This window comes from Pinus tabuliformis, chromosome 7, assembly GCF_031772625.1.
Source record: "Pinus tabuliformis cultivar Carrire ecotype Pingquan chromosome 7, CPIR1, whole genome shotgun sequence".
NCBI lineage: Eukaryota > Viridiplantae > Streptophyta > Pinopsida > Pinales > Pinaceae > Pinus > Pinus tabuliformis.
Window position 1 is genome coordinate 717,213,595 of NC_142293.1, and position 19,399 is coordinate 717,232,993.

A 19,399-nucleotide genomic window follows, 5' to 3' on the forward strand; every position below is an offset into this window, starting at 1 on the left:
TGCTTTCAATTTTTTGCAGTGATTTTTGAATAAGATCGTTATCAGGTTCTTGAACCTCTTTTCCTTTAGGTTTTTTTAATTTCGTTGAAGCCCTATCAAAACCTGGGATTTCAGACTTCCCAGATGCAGCCTTATCCTTTTCAAGCTCTACTGCTAAAGCTTGACAATCCCTATAATTAGGAAGTTTAGCACATCTTAACTCATAAGAAGGTTCAGGGCTAAAGGCATCAATATAAAAGTCCCGAAGAGATTTATCAGTAGGTTTATAATCTTGAGGTAATTCCTTAATGATATCATTGAACCTCTTGTTAAATTCTTCTGCGGTCTCATTTTCTCTCTTTTTAATGATACTGATAGCTTTTACGAGATGCCTTCCTTCTCTCTTATCTCCATACTTTTCCTTAAAGGCATTAACAATCGATTGCAAAGAATCAAATGAATTTTGAGGCTTTTCCATAAACCAATCTAAAGCATCCCCTTCCAAGGTAAGAACAAAAAGGGTCATCCTTACATCTTCGTGATTAAAATCAGCCGCCCTTGCATACTTATCCAACCATGAACTAAAAGATTTTAGATGAGAGTTAGCACTAATTGCATTATTTCCATGAAAGATAGGCAATTTATCCATCCCATGCTTTGGAATATCATTAGGATAACCTTGAATGTTATCAAAGTCACAAGGGGCGAATATGTCCATGATGTCGTGCTTGACTGGGCTAGTAAAAAGCAAATGGATATCAGAGGGGGCTTCTTGTCCGAGATTAACAAGAAGGGTATGAGAAGAGAGTTTGTGTAATCGCACTCTGAGAGCTCTTTCAGGATCAGGAGCAGGATTAACCAAACTGCTTGGATGTCTTCTAGTATACACTCTTGCAGAAGATAGAGGAAGTGGAGTCTCCATCTGGACAAAAAGTCTAACACGGAAAAACCTGAAAGTAAGGAGCCAAGGACCAGGAACTTATCCTGGTAAGAGATGAAAGGATGAGATGATTGTCAAAGAAACCAAGGACAAAAAAAACTCTATTCCCCAGCAACGGTGCCAAAAAATGTTGTCGCATAGACTGTTTAGGCAATGTTCATATTGGGGGCTGTCACCCTGATCCCCGATCTCTTCGCGTAAGCTGTCTCCTTACAACAAGCTAAGGGGGGTAGACTCTATGGATAAACGGGATGAAGGAGAACTAGCTGGGAATCAACTGGTTCGGGAGACACAGCGAGGAAATCGAATACTTGTTTAAGGCTTAGCAAGATTTAGATTAAATTATAAATGATTAATACCAGTGCCTTGTGAAGTCAATGATCCAAGTAATTGATTATCAACTGCTGCTTATGAAGATGAAATCTATTTGCAATTCGACAATAAAAATCTTTAACAATCGCTTGAGAATATTTGCAAAATGTCTAGCATGTAATGAACATTAAATAATCCAAGCAATAACCATCAATTTCACTAGATGCACAATGCCTTAGCAATTAAATTTCAAGAGATACAAATACCTTAATCAACCACGAAATTTTAAAGCTAACCAGTTTCAATCCCAAATCTAAGAAATTCACCACTTTCAAATAGTTAATCTTTAGATAAACATTTAAGCACTTTTAACTATAGAGAAATGACAAGTACTAATACCACAAATTTTCACCTTTAGATCTTATCCTTGACAAATTTGATTAGTCTTTAGGAAATCTTTTCTAATGTGCTAAACAAGACTTAATCAGGATTTTCTCTTGTGACCCAAATAAATCAAAAGATTAAATAATTTTTGACTTTTTATTTTTTATTTTTTACTTTTCAAATTTCTTTTAAAGAAAAATCAAAACAAATAAAAATAAAATAAAAATGAAAATTGAATTGTCCTAAAAAAATGACAAACTAAACCTAACGTAAACTAAAAATAAACTAGACCATTACAAATTTGAAATAAGAAATAAACTAACGCTAACTAAACAAAAATGTGAAGTCACCTAAACAAATAAAGTATATACATACAAAGAAAAATCGAAAGTTTGTATTATGAATAGGGTCCTAACCTAATCTGAAAACCAAATAAAATGAAAAAGAAAAACCTACGTTAACCTACTCATAAACATATAATGAAAATCGTAACTTTGTTGTCGTGTGTATGCAGGTATATGGATGATGAGAAGCGGAAAGGAGTAGCCGCAGAGGGATAATGAGGAAAGGACTGTAGGAAAGGAGCACGTAGCGGAAAGGAGCCAGGCAAGAGATCGAAGGAGGGTTCAACAGGTGCGTGGGAGAGATTGAAGGCAGTGTGGAGGAGCTGCATAGGGATTGCAACGATTGCAGGAAGGGATGCGTGGACAGTGAGGAGAATGCTGGGCGATGAGAAGCTGTGTGGATGGGAGAGGGTTTGATTGCTGCGGATAGGCAGCACGCAGATGCGTGGAGGAGATAGATGCGAGGGAGCTTGTGGCAGCGTTGGAAAGGGTAGCGGATCTGGAGCAGGTTTGTATGAGTGTGTGAGAAGGGACTGCGGTGAAGGGAGGAGAGACTCGTTGCGTTGAGGAGTAGCGTATGCAGCTAGTGAGTGAAGGAATGCCGCAGAGGTGAGATGGACAACGGATGGGCAGGTCTAGGAGGTGAAGGGTAAGGTGGAAAATTGAAGAGCGATGGAGCTCTGATCACGAAGGTAGCTGCAGATAGGAAGAAACAGGCAGAGAGCAGCGAGCAGAGAGGAGGGCTTGGACAAAGGAATCTGAAAATTTTCAGAGAAACCCCCAAAGGTAGACAGAAAATTAAATGGAAACCCAATAAAACCGTTAAGTATTTCCCAGAAATTTTTAATTAAAATGTTATTATACTTCTGGTTCAGATTTATTAATGAAAGCCTTTAAATTTTTTTTCTAGATTTAAAATTTTTTCAAACCCTCGAATTGTAGAAAGAATGCTCCTGCAAAAGCTGGTTTTGAGGCCAGATCTTACCCTCCAGGGCCTAGATCTGGCTTCAAAATTAAACTTCACCTTCAGATGTGCAACCTATTCCTGAAAACAAACACCCAGAATTTCGATATACCAAAAAAATGAAACCCGAGAAAACCTAAGTCAGAAAAATTAAAAAAAACTACAGATCTATGCACAGGAGTAGCAGACCTACCAGATCTGGTGAGTATGAGTCCAACTTTGCTCCCAGATCTGATAATTTGAGGCTCTAAAAAGCCAGATTTATCAATTTAGGACGAATTTTTTTATTTTTTATTTTTATTATAATTGAAATGGAGGTGCTTTGCCCAAGACCCTTCATGCATAAAAAATGAAACTTCTTATGATAAGCCCGTGATTTAATCAAGCTGGGCTCTTCAGAAAATACTAATTGGGAGTTGGCTGGTCCAACTGAAAACTTCCCTGAACGCCCGATGATCTAAAATTCAAAATTCCCTACACAACTCAATTTAACCATTAACGTAGAGCGAGAAAACGATAATAAAATTCAGATTTAATAGAGATACTTGCCATTATATTCAGAACTTAAATTACCATTCAAACCCTAGTGATTAAGCAAGATACCTGTACTTAAATCACTCTTCATAAAGCTATCATCAATGGCTAAAAGGAAATCTATGCATGAAAATACCACATCTTATAGCATTTCCACGAAGACTAACACCAGCAGAAATTAACCCCAAAGTCTTTCTTTATTGCTCATAAAAAAAGATTACAAGAGAGCTTACACTTAGCACATGACTCAAAGATTGAATCCTCTCAATTGACAACTTACCCCCTATTTAAAGATAAATTTCCCAACGGCTAGTTCGAGTGATTCTTGTCAAAGTGATCTCGACTGTTGATGCAGATCAAAATTTCTTTTAATCTCATCCGTCGAAATTTTAAATATTGAGGAAATTTCGAATTTTTCAATTAAATGCATTTTAATAAATTCAAAAATTAAAATTTTGCATTTATTTCCTCAAAACTTTGACTTTGACTTAACCCCAGGGACCTAAGACATAAAATTTAGCAAAATTATCAACTAACCTTAGTCCCTGGACCTGTTAAGATTTTTTTTTAAAGGATCCACGAATTTTACCTCTGGAAAATTTAAATTTACCTAGGACCTAGGACCTATGAGGGGATAAATTATTTTTCTAACCCTCAAGACACTTTACATCATCATTTCACATTTTTTACATCTCAAGCGGGAAAACCCATTTATAAAAGACCCTCATAGACTACCCAGTTCTGCGACACAAATATAATCTAGCAGATCAAACAATTTGTAATAAAATAACCTAACCAAATAGTTAGGATTATTCCCAAATCACTTTTACATAGACTCGATCTAGAACACTAGGACTCCCTTAAGATTCCAGTGACAAAATCCATTCCGGCTTTGGGGTAGGCTGAAGGAAAACTTTGCCGACCATTCGAGAATGGATTGTGTTGGAAATAATACTGAGAGGGGGGGGTGAATCAGTATTATCAGATCAATAAAACTTTTCAAATTTCATGCTCAGAACCATATACACTACTTCAGTTAAGTGAACCAGCGTGTACACGCTACTGTGTCTAAAGCAACTAGCGTATATCAAGAAATCTTATGATTCAGTTAGCTTATCTTCAGTAAATGCATCAGAACATTATTAACCACATTGACAGTAAACATGTGCAGTATAACATAACAGATCATCACATAAAAGCCACACACATGAACACCATGATATAAGGTGGAAACCCAATGTGGGTGAAAACCACCTGCTGCAAGTCGTCTCTTTCTTTCTTTAATAAGAATCTTCAGTTTACAATCTTTTGTACTGGTGCAGCCTTATACCAGTACGCAGGCTACAACCTGCAGAGGGCTACAACCCTCTCTCGTTTTCCAACTACTTTTGGAAGGGAGCTACAACCCCCTCAGCTCTTGTACTAGCCGATCCATTTACTAGTACGTAGGTGCTGACCCTACAGAAGGCTACAACCTTCTTTCCTACAGGGACCACGTTTCATCAATTTTCAGACTGGATCTATGAGTATAAAACAAACACTGCTGCAATACAATCATCAACTTATACTTGCATCACAATTCTCTAGATCACCCAATACTGAATCACTGAAACCCTGTCATCAAGAACACAGAACACAAACCAGAGCCCAGAACTCTGCAAAAACCACCAGAATCAACAGCAACCTGAAATATCAAATCTTATTATGCATACGCTACTTTGATATACCAAAACCGCGTGTATACGCACTTTCTCCAAAGGCAACCCGCGTGCAGATCTAGAAATAATTACTTATACCTTTGCTGTCAGATCCGACCCTTGCCAAGCGTCCCGAACAGATAGCCAGCAATACCAGATGTTCTCACTTCATCAGACACATATTGCTTACTCCACTTTGCCTAATGATCTTCTCCTTATATAGCCTTAGGCACTTCACAATACCACGGACCAAAACCATAGTAACACAATACCATCAACTTCAAAACTAGGGATCGACACGCCCGTCGAGACACCATGGTCCAAAACCATAGGCACAACTTCCAAGGACTAACCGCCACGGACCAAAGGTACTTTTCACATGTACGTGCTTTTCTTGAAGCCAACCTGCGTGTACACGCTGGTTTTCCTTAATGAACCTGCGTATATCTCTTTCTTGTCCTGCTGTACTGAGATCTGTCCTCTGATCAAGTTGCCATCACTTGTACCTGTCTCTGAGTGAGTCACCATCAAGGACAACACTTGTATCATAATGCCAACAGATTGGTGAGACAAAAAACCTCCTGGAATGTAGATCGTTACTAGAAAAATAGGTTTACCTAGGTAATTACATACATGACACAGATTTGCTGAGATTATTTACATCACATATATGCAGAATGGATTTACATTATAACATGATGATCAGGCTGATGATGATAGCTGGATAACACGGACACATCGATCAGGCGCTATCCCTTTTGCGAAAAAGGGGGTTGTACTGGTATGGGTTGTTGACACGTAGTGGTCAACAGATTCCATGATTTATAAGTTCTTTTAAATGATTATTCTAATGATTTGTTGTATTGGAGGGCAAGGGGACGCATTGGATCCTATCCAAGACTGCAGGTGGGTCTCCATTTGGGGTTTGGTCTCCCTATACAGAGTCCAAGCCCTCAAGTGGGCCACATTGGCACTTGTAGGGTGGGCGTTGAGAGCCATGAGCCTCCACCATAGAAAAGAGTACTTCATGGATCCCCAATGTCGCTCAGTGATTGCTCGTGTTCAACCTTTTGCATGAGGATGATGCACCTGGTTCACCATGCCCAACCGGCTCCACACTTGAACCATACACTTAGCAGATGTTCCAGAGTGAAAATGAAGATGTGCCTCATTGCAGGAGACAAAGGAAGGGCTTATGTCATCATCTTGGACATTACAGATGGTTTACAGGCATTATCAATCCATTTGGAGACCCATGAGGATGTCCTTGTGCCCCCACACCCACTTGGGAGCACATGTGACTTACTTGAAAAACAAGGGGCCAACCCCTTGTCCACTAAGTTGGAGTCCATTCTCTCACCATGGCACACTTTGGATTTCATTAGGCCTTCTCAATGGCCTAATGACTCATTATATTGATCATTTTGCCTACTTGAGAGGCTTATTTTTATGTTATTGAGCTATCTTGGTGGGCTTGTCACCAAGTCATGTCATTATTGAGCATTATTTTTTTATTTGAGGCTAAATAAGACAAATTAGGCTATTTGAATCGCCTATTGGATTGTATAAATAGATGAGAGGATGATTTATTTCTCTCATCATCACTTGGATTGGATTACTATCTCTTGAGAGATTTTCACACTTTTTGCTAGGATGAACTTTTAAGTTTTTGGAGCTTTCTTGATGCACTTTGATGTATGGATTTTTGCTATTGTCTTTGTAACTTCTTTCTAATGCAAAGTTGACAAATGGATATACTGTCTCTCTCATGTAAGTCTAAATTTTGATGCTATTCTTGTTATCTTACTTGTCATGTGCATGTATTTTGTTATCGCTGTTTTTGTATAGGTTAATGTAATGCGAAATTCTTCTGGGACATTGAATAAATGATTTAAAGCATGCATTGATCTTTGAGGGATTGGATGAATGTTCCTAGAGGTACCTCTTAGGTTGAAAACCTCAAAACTGTCTCCTTCACAAATTCGAAGTGTAAATCGCTATTGATGTAGTTGTTGCCCTTGGAGAGGCTAGCAAATATCAATTAGGGCTCCTTAGCTTACTAAAATTTCCAATCTACTTGTATCTTGACTCCATTAAGCCCAAGCAGTAAGGCATTGGTCCTCATATCCCTTTGGTCATGAAATTTGCCTCGCTTTTCTTCACTTTTCCAAATTCTAGGCCTAACCCTAGAGGGTTACCTAGGGCACCAAACGAAATTCATTATAGCCATTCAAAACCCTTGAGATTTGGTCCACTACTACGCTGACATTTGTTGTAGAGGTCCTCCAAGTTTTAGGCAATTACGACGGTGGAATCTCTACATATAGCGAGCCCTAGCCACAAGACCAATTCTTGCCCTAGGTCGATTTGGGTTAGTGTCCTCCTTAGGATCATTGTATTCAACTTTAAAAAAAAATTAGTCCTTTGATCCTATTCTCCTCCCTAATTAGGTCAAGCCTCTAATTGGTTGATCAACTCCATATCCTTGACCTAGTTTTGGGTCCACTTGGCTCTGTGTAGTCTCGCAATTTTGTAACTCCAATTCCACAAAGATTACATAGAAGCCTCTTATCCATAAGGATCCTTAGGTTTGGGAAGCCCCTTGTTAAGGTATATCCTCCAAACCTAGGCCCAAGAATCCTCTTATCCCTTCCTTGAAAGCTCTTCACCTTGCTTTTGAAGCAAGCAAGCTATCTAATTGTGGCTCTCTTGTGAATAGGCCTTAGGAATCACTCTCTGTCCATTCATAGTTCTATCCTTCCTAGTGATTCCCCCTATATCGGGTCTCCTCCTATCGGTGAAAGTCCATAAAGAGCAAGGAGCCATCGCCGAGGTGACAATGGGCTATCACTTCATTGTTTCCCCTTGACCTAGTAGTTGCTCTATAAGATCCCCTCCTAGGACCCCTGCTAGTTTGAGCAGTAACAAGTTTCTAATTGTGCCATGACACAAATGCTAAATCTATATTGAAAATCTTGTTCCTCTATGATATGTAAGATTTTTTTCAAGGAAACCTTTAAGGGAACTTCGAGTGTTCAACCCTCACATTTACAATCTCCCCTTACAAGGCAATTGTTAGGGTTTTAAAAGCGGATTCCCTAGTCATTCCCTCTTAGTTCAACAAGGCTGTTCTCGTTGATTCAGCCTTAGAAAACTCCATTTTCCTATTTAGGACAAGGCACTTATCATAGTAGTGTTGATAAACTCTCTTATTCAATAAATGCCCTTTCTAATTGCTAGATTTTAGGGTTAGGGATAGTGTTGATGTCATCATCCTCTTGCTGTTTATGCATAGTTTCAACAATAAAGCTACACTATAAACCCTATATCCTAAATATCTATTTGAAGGTCTTTCCTCCTATGTTGCTTAATCATTGGAAAACCTTTTCTTTTGGATGTTATATGACATTGCTAGTCCAGTCATTGACAATCTGCAAAAAATTAACTCATAAGAGGCATCTGTTAGGTCTAGGAATAGGGTACCTGAACTTTGGCAAAGATAATTTAGGCCTTCAAGGCTCTGTCACTATTATATCCGAATCTCTATACCTCATTCAATCACCTTGAGCCATTTTCATTGAATTTCCTTAGGTGAGTGTTTGGGAAAGCCTCGCTTCTTGTTGAATATCACTAAATAGCATGAGAAAGGTTGCTATAGTGACAGTGGAAACTGATCCCTTGTTACTCTAAGGTCTGGTTCTGCCTAGTAGGGCTTTACACTAGGCCTGCTTGGTTTTGCAGCAACATTTTTGGCGCTGTTGTTGGGGAGGATTAGAGTCCACTTTCTGGTAATCCAAAGATTATGCTTGGATAGTCCAGTTCAGCTGCAAATTGCTTTATCATTCAGTTCATTTGTTTGCTATTAGTGTTTTCTGGAACCATCATTGTAATGTCACATTCATTGAGGTTGCTCATCCCCTTACTCTTGAGGTTTTATGGAGTTTTAAGCAAGTGTTTTCTTTACTCTTGAGAGTTTACCATCAGTTCATTTTTCCATGATGTTCAAGCCCTCTTGTTGCGGCCCAGGCTGATATTCTAGTCTTTTTAGCTTATGTAGATTGTGACTTTCCTGGCACCCCTGTTGTCTGCATTATCTAGCGACCTTGAATCCTGAAGTAATATATGAAGTATATCTAGAAAAAGGTAAGTAGGTTGGAGTCTGTTGAATGCTTTTATGTTGATGCAGTTTTATAGACTTGTGAAACTTTTCCCTAAGGATTCTATGTAAGGCATCTACTAAAGGTCTATTCTCAGGTACCATGAGATTGCTGTGTTTAAAAAATGTTTCTTATACTTCATATCTAACTTCATTGTGGTGTTGTCTTGAGTGAGATGAGCTTGAAAGTACTTTGTTGCATTCTGTTTTACAAGTAAGATGGTATAATGCAGGAAATGGAGCGTTCTGCAGATGTTCTGGCAGCTGGCTTGCTTGAAGCTGCAGATCCTTCTCTTTCAAGTACATTTTTCCTACGGCAGGTAGATGGTTCAAATTTCCTTTGACTGTATTTGTTGTTGATTTTTTTCGTTGTTTTTGTTGCTTTGGCACAGTAATTGCTGTTCTTTGACAATTTTTGACATCTTTTACCTTCTTTTTTTACTTCTCTTCATAAAATAAAATTTTGATATTTCTGATAACCCAATGTTTCCTTGAAGGTGACTTTATGATAATTTTGTGATTTCAATTTTTGTTTCCATTTTGAATTGTCCAGACGTGGATGTCAGAGTCAACTGATTCTGAGGATTCTGTTATAAAACCTAGACCCATTTGGGTAACTTACAGCTCCAAATATGGTAAGGATAAAAGACAGAAAGGGAAGCCAAAGAAGCAGCAAGATCTTTACAGGACATATGGCACCCGTGTAATTCCAGTGTAAGTACTTCCAGACCTCCTTTTGTAAGTGGTCCAAATAGGGGAGTCTTTTTATAGCGTTATAATTACTCATCCTGGGAAAGTTCTACATAATGTCTCTTTTCACTCAGTTGTCCTATTTAATCATCACTTTTCTTTAACCTAAGTTACTGGGAATCAGGATACCAATACCAATACAAATGGATAAGGATACACCAGTTATTAAGAATATTTTGGATACAATTACTGGAGATCGTACTCTTACATGCATACGAAACAATGTTGCAGCAAGTTTTAAGGGTGGGGGAGATGGGCAGTTTGGGGGATAAGTTTTAGGGATGGTTGGAACAAGGCTGCTTGGAAGCAGAAGCGGGGAGCAAAAATTTTCAGAAGCTTCTGGGTTGGGAGCAAATTTTATATAATATATATTTTTATATATTTTGATGCATATATGTCAGCAAAAGCATGTAGAATGATGAATTAGATTTAAAAAACATAAAAATTTGGATTCAACCATATAATATCAATCATTTAAAAGTTATAATGTTCCTAGAAGTTACATGTTACAACATATCGAGTTTCATGATTCATCAATCTTAAAGTTTCAAACTTTCAAAATTCAATATATAACATTTGTCTTCACTAAAGTTGTACTTGCAACCATTACCAAACTATAACAAAGAATATGAAACATGAAATGAAATGTTCCAACTTTCACAAAACATCATATTCATAATTCATTACCAATGAGTTATAATTGCCAACTTCAAACTTAAACTGTCATATATTGTTTACAAAAAATACTATAATAAATATGAAAGAGTCAATAGTTATAAAAAGTACTAGAATGTAGAAAAGACATGTAAATCTATTATCTACTGTTTGACCCTCTTGCCACAAGAAATTTCTAATTTCTTTTCTCTTGGTTTATTGGGAGTCTCTTGCCACGTAGTCAGACATCCATGTCCAAAACTAGAAGGCACATGACCTCCACGTGAGGCCACAAATGGGGGCGGTGGCGAAGCTGGTGCAACTCGAGCATTGCTAGTGGATGATGCGGTGGCATGGCTGTTGATGCTGTTGCTGCTGCTTTATCATCATCTTTCATAAGTTTTGCTTCCAATTGTTCAAAATGTAAGGCTCCATCCTCTCAATTGTCCTCCTCCAAGTTGTTGTCCCAAGTGACATATGCTCTATCATATCGAGCCTGCTCATTATTATTGAAATATGTGACTAGGTTCGATCTTCATAATGACATGTGCAATCATGGTTTTATGTATTTGATGTAATGAGAAAAATAAATTTGTTATTATTGATCTTGAGGAATGGGTTTCATGCTCAAGGAAGATTTACTTTTTAGGTCAAAGCTCCCATTGTGAGCTTCTAGGGCTTGTCATTGAGTCGACAAGTCTAGGGAGTCATTGTCATGTATAGAAGACCCTTCTTGGGCATGTTACATAATTATTTTGAGTCAATATTAGTCTAAAGGCCCTTGAAGACCAAGTCCAAGTGCCACTAGCAAGTCAACTTTCATCTGGAGTTGTCAGCCTACACAAGAGGACATGTCGGCCTAAATGCGTGGATGAGAAGCCTATAAAAGTGAGAACTTGGCCTCACTTAGAAACACGATTCGATCAAGCAAGAAAGGGCAAGTAGTAAGAGCGAAAAGTAAGATAAGAAGCCTACAGGTCAACGAAGAAAGGAGTAAAGGAAAACCAAAATTTAAGACTGTTTTGGGCCTCTTACTCTCACATGTGTGAAGAAAATCAGGGTTCTTATCTACTACAAAAAAGCCGAGTTACAGTGCTATCAAAAGAGTCAAGTTCTGGTGCCAATAAGGAATGTTTTCAAGGACCAAGCTCACTAGGAAGAAGAAGAAGTTCAAGCGAGGGTGAAAGAAGACAAAGCTCACCATTTGCATCATACACATATGGGATAGGGTTTCTATAAGAAGGGCCGAAAATTGCAGAAGTCTTAGGTAAGTCGAAGTTGCAGTAAAATAGGTTGAGGTAGCAGACAAGATGTTGCTAGGTCGAGGTTGAAGACAAAGAAGACACTGTTCGTTTGACTTGGAAAAAGAAGCAAGGTTTGACTTTGTTTTGGAGAAGTCTTGGTCAAGGGTCTAGGTCTTGTAATTTGTCAATTGAAGATTCTATAAGAAGAAGAATTCTGTGGGTTTTCCTCTCAAGATTGGAGAGGTTTTGGCCCTGGCTGATTGTGTATATCTTGTGAAAATCCGGAAACTTGATTCCTATTGCAACAATTGGAAATTATTCTCCTGATTGTTAAATTTATTTAACAATTTATTTACTCTTTCCCACAACAAATACTGAATAACTCACAGTGCAACCTACACAAATAACACTGCAGAAGAAATAAACGCTAGAAGAAATACTTGCGCACACACATAAAATAACACAGTTATACAATTATTTTTGGATCAATGTCCTCGGAAAAACCCAACTTGGGAAAATCGGTGCAACCACTGGGGGTTTTATTATTATGCAGCAGTGAAAGAAACTTAGTACATTTGGATGCCGAAACTGGCAATCCTACAGAGAAATACTGGCAAGAAAATCTAGTGAGGAGAAATTCCTCACTCCACAAGCAAATCTGGGCTTTGACCTCAGCTCAAATTGAGGCGTCCAAATGGTTTTGCGCAGCTACTGTGTCACCCTACCGCAATCGCTTCTACACTTAGCTTGAACCAGCTTTTCCTCAAGCTATTTGGTCTGTTGCTCTTTGGGAAAAGGTCTCTCATGGCCTTCCAAACCTCTGCCCAACTTCTGCCATTGAAACTTTTCTATTCCCCAGCAGATTTGAAATTGCCTTCAGAGGCTATTGCGTTGCTCTCATAGTTTTAAAAACCGGGACTGGTGACTGGTCCAGTCCACCTAATAACCAGGTTCAAAACCGAAATTGGTTGAACCGACACTAGTGAGGTCTAAATGAACCGATTTAAAAAAAATACATTAAATAATTATTTTTTAATGAAAAAAACTATTTTTAAGATTTAAAACCATAATTCCAAGCCAATGGAGACAAAATATGCAAAGCTTGCTCGTTTATATACCATGTAAAGGTGAATAAATCAAAATGGCACCGAGTGCAATACATATCATCGACAAAATACATAAGCAATGAGGCTCTAAATGACCTACAAAGTCCGAAAACAATGCTACAAGCTATGAGGCCATTGGCCTACTACAAGACTACAAGTCTAGACTCTAGACTCTAGAGTTTACACATGATCAATCATCAAATTCATCACCACTACTAGACACATGTTCATATTCATCAACAAGAGCTAAATAGACATCATCTGGTTCAAAGTTTGAGGATGCCTTAGCCTCATCTGCAACCTCAGTAGCACTCCCACCAATAACAATAGAAGTGGACCTAATGGAAGCACGAGTTGGTCGAGCTGCACAACTAGTGCCTTCCATTGGTTGCTTGCCTTTCTTTGATGCGGCTACTGATCCTGGTTCTAATAGCGCCACCAAATCTGCTTCATCCCCTGCTAATGCCACGTCAATATTAAAATCAGCATCAAACACAAGATCTTCAGTCTCCTCCACCCATTTTGATGTTGGATCAATATCGTCCAACACAATGGGATCTAGATTAGGTGTTTTGTTCATCATTTGGTTCCGCCTTAGTCGAAGGTTGTGTTGCACGAAGACAAGATCATTTAACCGTTTTTGTTCCAAACGATTTCTCTTATCCGTGTGTATATGCTAAAAAACAGAGCAATTGTGCTCACAACCTGAAGCACTGCAAGTTTGGCTGAGGACTCTAATTGCAAACTTTTGCAATTGAGGATATTGGCTGCCAAATGACTCCCACCAATTTGCTGCAAAGAAACGACATTAATTCATAAGTTAGTTCATTTCATTACTTATTTACTGAAGAAATTTCTGTTTTCCCACCCCGGTTTTCAGTTTCTCCTTATTTCTCCCATATAGTTAAATGCCCTTTCCCATAACCATACATTTAACAAGCTGAAAAAAATAAATTTGCTGAAAACACAAATTCTGGAAATTTTATAGAATGCTGGAAATTGCAGAAATAAAAATCAGCAGTAATAAACAGCCATTAAAACACATTTAAACACTGAGATTTTTGGTCAATGTGACCCTGGAAAAACCCCCTACAACTCTTGGGGAAAACCAGTTTGAGAGCTCTTCTTTATTTCTGAAAATTGCCTTTTACAGTGAGAAATTTTCAGCAAAAAAATCAGCAAGCAAATTTACAACTTATCTCTTTTCCCATGCTTCACAACAAACTGGAAATTACAACAAACAGGACAGCAATAAATGCTGTACGGTCTCCTCGATTTTCGTGCCCACTTTCAGCATTCAATGTTGTTGTATGGCCCTCGTTTTGTATGCAGAAAAACCAGCAAACTGCTCCTCGATTTTTGTGCAAACCTCTCCTCGAAAATCGTGTTAAAATCTGCCTTTCACTGTGTGCTGAATCAGCTGTACAAATCTGCTCAACTGCTGCCTTGGAATGTGTGCCAAGTTGCTGTCTCCTTCTCCTCCCTGCTTAGAAATCTCTCTTGCTCTCAATCTTCTCATGAAAGAATTGAATCGAATGTGATCTTTTCCTCCTTTTCCTCCCTTAATATAACTCCAAATGACTTTTGGGTGATCTCTAAATCCAATGGCTGAAATAGATTTAGATCAATGGCTGAGATTAAATGCTCATTTAAATTTCACTTTTTATTTTTTAATTCACCCCACTTTAATAAAGACCCACTTAGTCATTTATTTCCAAAGTCACTTTTCCTTTCTAATTTTTCATTGACTTTATAAAAGTCACTTTAAAATTAGACTTAGTAACTTTATCACTTAAAGTCACTTTTAAATTAGATTTAAGTTTATAAAATTACAAAGTCACTTTAGGAGAAAAATTAAATTCTTTTGGACACTTTTCCCTAGGCCAAAGATCAAAGCCTAAGGGAACCACCTGTCCTCCGGTACCAAATTTCAACATTTACGAATTACAAGTATTTATAGATAATTTGAATTGTAAATTTGTAAACAAATTATCTTGAAAAGAAAAACAAATTGGAAATTGGAATTGCTTACTTGGTTGATCCACATCTCTTGCCATCTTTGCCAAGTTTTTGCCAAAGGTACCAACTGCCATACTGAAAAGAGTAAGTTGTCTATGTATTTCTAGCTAGTTTGCATGGCTAGAGAGACCATGCGTTTCAAGCAATCAATCAATCCAGCTCTGACCTCCCCATCTTACAGATCTCCTAGCCAAGCTTTATAATGATACTTTGGGGTCAAAAAATATCTAGCTGCATGTATAGGACGATGGAGTTGATTGTTCCATCTGTTATCAATGATATCCCATATACGGCCATATTTAACTCACCTGTCCTTGTAAGTTGCCCGTATCTGCTCCTTTGCTTGATCCATAGCCTCATAAATGTAGCCCATGGTCAATTTTTCCCCATCCACCATCCTTAGCACCTTAACAAGGGACTTGGTAATTTTTACAAGCTCTGCAGACCTTTTCCAAAAATAATTGTCGAACACTTTCTTTTTGGTGTCTTTTTCATCTTGTCTACGAGCTCACCGAGATTTAGTCCAATCATCAGAAGAAAACATTTTCTTCAGGTTTTTATGTTGAGCATTGAGACATTGCAACGTGAGGAAGTGAGTTGAAAATCCTGTAATTGCAGGTCTAACAAGCTCTTTGCCCCCCGTGTTTTTCCTCTTTAGGCTCAATACCCGTGAGTGGTTGTAAAATTGAGAGGTATGTCCAATGGTGGCCCTCAAACTATATCAGCCAAGCAGATGGACGTACTAAGTAAGCTTGGAGATTGCAAGCAGAATATTTAATCACAAATCAGGTACCAACAAGTAGCAGCCAACAATATTTTGGTAACTAGGTACAAGAAGAACGTGGAGGATAGTGCACTGTCCAGGAGACCAGCTGCTCACTCAGGGATATCAGCAGAGATTGGAAATCCCACCTCCCGGTAGAATATTCCAAAAGTAAATTTGCTTGTGAATTGATGGACGGACTTGTCCAAGATGACAGATACAGGATAGAGGATGAAGTCACCTTCTATAAGGACAGGGTATATCTGACTCCTGAGTCTACAATCAAGAGGGAAATTTTGACCGATGTACATGACCCACAGTTAGCAAGACCCCAAGGACTCTTTGAGACACACTGGCAGATCATACAAAGGTTTTCTTGGAAGGGCCTCAAGGGTGACGTGTTAAGGCACACAAAGTCATATATAACATGTCAGCGGAACAATCCCAAGCACACCCCTGTAGGACTGCTACAGCACAGTGAGAACCCCAAATAGGGGAAGCAACACTAGGTTTACCCCAAAGCAAGGAAAAGTAAGTTTGCAAATGAATTTTACAGGAGGTTGGAAGATCTTGGTTCAAAGAAAGTCAAGGATTGTGTTGAGAGACAAACAGCCTTAACTGAATCCTTGCCAAAGACTGGTGAACTGAGTAAGTGCATCACAGCCCTACATGACCACCCTAGGTATGACTGTCCATTCAAATTTGGTAAGTACTTTAATTTTTCTAATATCGGGCTTCTAGACCAAAATATTCTTTATAATCAGGATACTTACAAGCAGAAGCACAGGTATTGTGTGACCCTAACACACTGACAAAAGTAGCATTAAGTACCTCTGAGGTCAGTGAAAATGCGGAATTCTTGGTTGTCGGCTTAAGTATTGGTGGCAGTGATTGGGTGAACAACGAGATTATCAGAATGGCAGATAAGAGTATGGAACCTGATGTCCTTTCATAGGTGAAATTTTCTTCAGTTACTTGGACTCAGGACAACAAAGGCTTTTCTTAAAGCAGTTATCCAGGCCCCAAAGAAGGAGATGGGACCTACACAGGAACAGAAACAGATCATCAACTATTTTACCATTTCTGGGGCAACAATCAATCTAAAAATGTTCCTTGCTGGAAAGATTCCAAACATTCAAAGTGGACAGTTGACTCTGAAAAAATGGATGACAGAATATGGAGGTTGTGACCCTGTGAACAGACTCCTTAATTGTGAATCCGCTGATTTTCCTCAAAGTTTCAAAAGCGAGAAGCAACTGATCCCTTTCCAAAAATTTATTGATAATTTTCAAGCACAATATGAACTGAGTGCAAATGGTGCTGTTGTGTTCTGTATTCTCCGGGATTACTCTTCACCCAGTACTGTGAAAACCGTTGGAGGAGCGCCTGGAATGTGGAGCATGCCTGAGTATGGAATTATAGGAATTCCAGAGGATTCAGTTTTGTACAGAAGGCAGCAGTGAATTTGGAGTTTCAATCAAGATCCTATTTGGACATGGTATGGCAAAATCTGAAAAGTATATGTACTGTAAAGCCAAAATTGGGGTCTAGCTTACCTGACGAACTACTTTCTTGGGTATATAACAAGAGGAACAGAATTTTGGTGGACAGGACTACACGTTGGCCAGATGACTGTCCTGCTATGCAGCCTGTAATTTGCATACCTAACGTTTTAGCAGGCATCAATTTGCAAATACTTAAATTATCAAAGTATTGTTTTAAATCTATTCATTTGCTCTAAACTCTAAAGCAAATATTGAAATATGGAGAAGAGCCAGGGGCTGTCATATCATTTGTTCTGGAAGGAGATGGATGTTTTGAAAGTGATCAGAGGAAGTGATATGAGTCAATTGCGACATATTCAATCTTCAAAGGAAAGGGAAGAATTTTGCAGCTTTTGAACTTGCAACTGCTTGACGACAAGCAATGTCGGGAAGGGGAGACTGTAATGGTCCCTATTAATTAATGGACCAAGGGAGGACGAAGTAGCCTATCCAGCCCTGTAGGCTATAGTCAATGATAAAGGCGGAAACCCATTATCCAATGCTTTTGCGCATCATTAATGAATTGGGATAATTGGGGAAAAACTTGTGAAGGAAGCCCAAATTGCGGCTAAGTGGAGGGAAACTTGTAACCCCTCGAGTTAAAATAAGAAGAAGCAATGTCTCATGATTCGGGCTCGAGTTCGAGTTTGACAATGATTAGGTTTGGTTTGAGTTCAAATTTTTTGATGAGGTTCGGATGAGGTTCGCCATTAGGTTTATATATATTCATTATCTATCTATATATATATATATATATATATATATATATATATATATATATATATCTATACATATATAATGAATTATAGGATAAAATAGTAAGAAATCAACATCAGTGAACATAAAAAATGCTATCACGGACATCGAAACTGCAAGGATAAATTACAAGCTTGAGTTGTGACATGAGGTTATGAATTTTCATCTATGGACTGGGTCAATGGCTATGAGGTTTGGTGACATTCGTCGAACCTCAATTTTTTTTTAAAGTTTGCCAAAATTCGAACCTCAAGGTTAAAGTTCGACGGACCTTGTGACATAGAGGAGAAGAGACTCCAAAAAGAATCTTTAACTAAGAGAGAGGAGAAATCATTTTCTCATCATCGTTGATTAGACTTTTCTGTTTTGTGAGTTGAGGCTCTAAGGGTTTTAAGACCCCTTCTACTTTTGATTGGTTTCGGTGGTGATGATCCCACCGTAGCCAATCCCTTTTTTTCACTGACGTGTTTGGCATAACTTTCTAAGTCACTTTCATCTGGTTTTTGGCATTCAAGGAGAGAAATTTGTTGGTTTGTTTGGTTGGAAAGTATTATGTGGCTTTTACAACAAGGTTGCGGGGGAGAACCCCTCCCCACCAGGGAAGCCGCTCCTGATTCGCGTGCCACTTAGGAGTGGATAGGGAGCAAATTTCGGGAGCACGCTCCCTTTAAAAAAAATTGCTCCTTGTTTTTTAGGGAGCGATTAAGGGAGTGTTCGCTCCTTGACGCTCCCTTTCACTCAGGGAGCGAATTTTTAAAAGAGGGAGCGGTTAGGGAGAGATCACACCCAACCATTCCCTCTTTTAAAAAATCGCTCCCAACCACTCCCTCTTTTAAAAAATCACTCCCGTCGGCAAGCAAAATGAGTCGCGTGGCGAAGAGGGAGGGTCGGCCGGCGGACAAAGAGGGAGGGGCAACAGACAGTGAGGAAAGGGAGGGAAGGGGAGGGGGGAAAAGGTTAAAAAGGCCCTTTCCCCTCCCATTATTTATCATTTGTCAAGTTGGAGAGAGCAAGAGAGAGGAGCTTGGAGGAGCTTGCAAGGGAGATTGGAGCTTGGGATTGAAGGCCAAAGAGGTAGGATTTACACTCTAATCTAGCATTTTTGATTTTTATATGTTCATTGCTAAATAAAAAATTTATCTTCTCTATTTACCATTCCTCCATTTTTTTGCAGACTCAAAACTTCAAACATTATGGCTATATGGCTTGGCATTTTCTTGTTGTTGGTTCTTTTTTTGTTATTATGGTGTTGG

General features: G+C 38.7%; 1 protein-coding gene across 1 annotated transcript in view; it reads left to right on the top strand.

Moving 5' to 3' along the window:
* The window catches only part of LOC149249539 (uncharacterized), a 339,013-nt gene that overhangs the window by 157,663 nt on the left and 161,951 nt on the right, over nucleotides 1–19,399 (top strand). Inside the window, exons 9-10 of the mRNA XM_089458737.1 lie at nucleotides 9,544–9,630; nucleotides 9,864–10,024. Of these exons, the coding sequence (XP_089314863.1) occupies nucleotides 9,544–9,630; nucleotides 9,864–10,024 (248 nt within the window). The remainder of the gene's footprint in view (nucleotides 1–9,543; nucleotides 9,631–9,863; nucleotides 10,025–19,399) is intronic.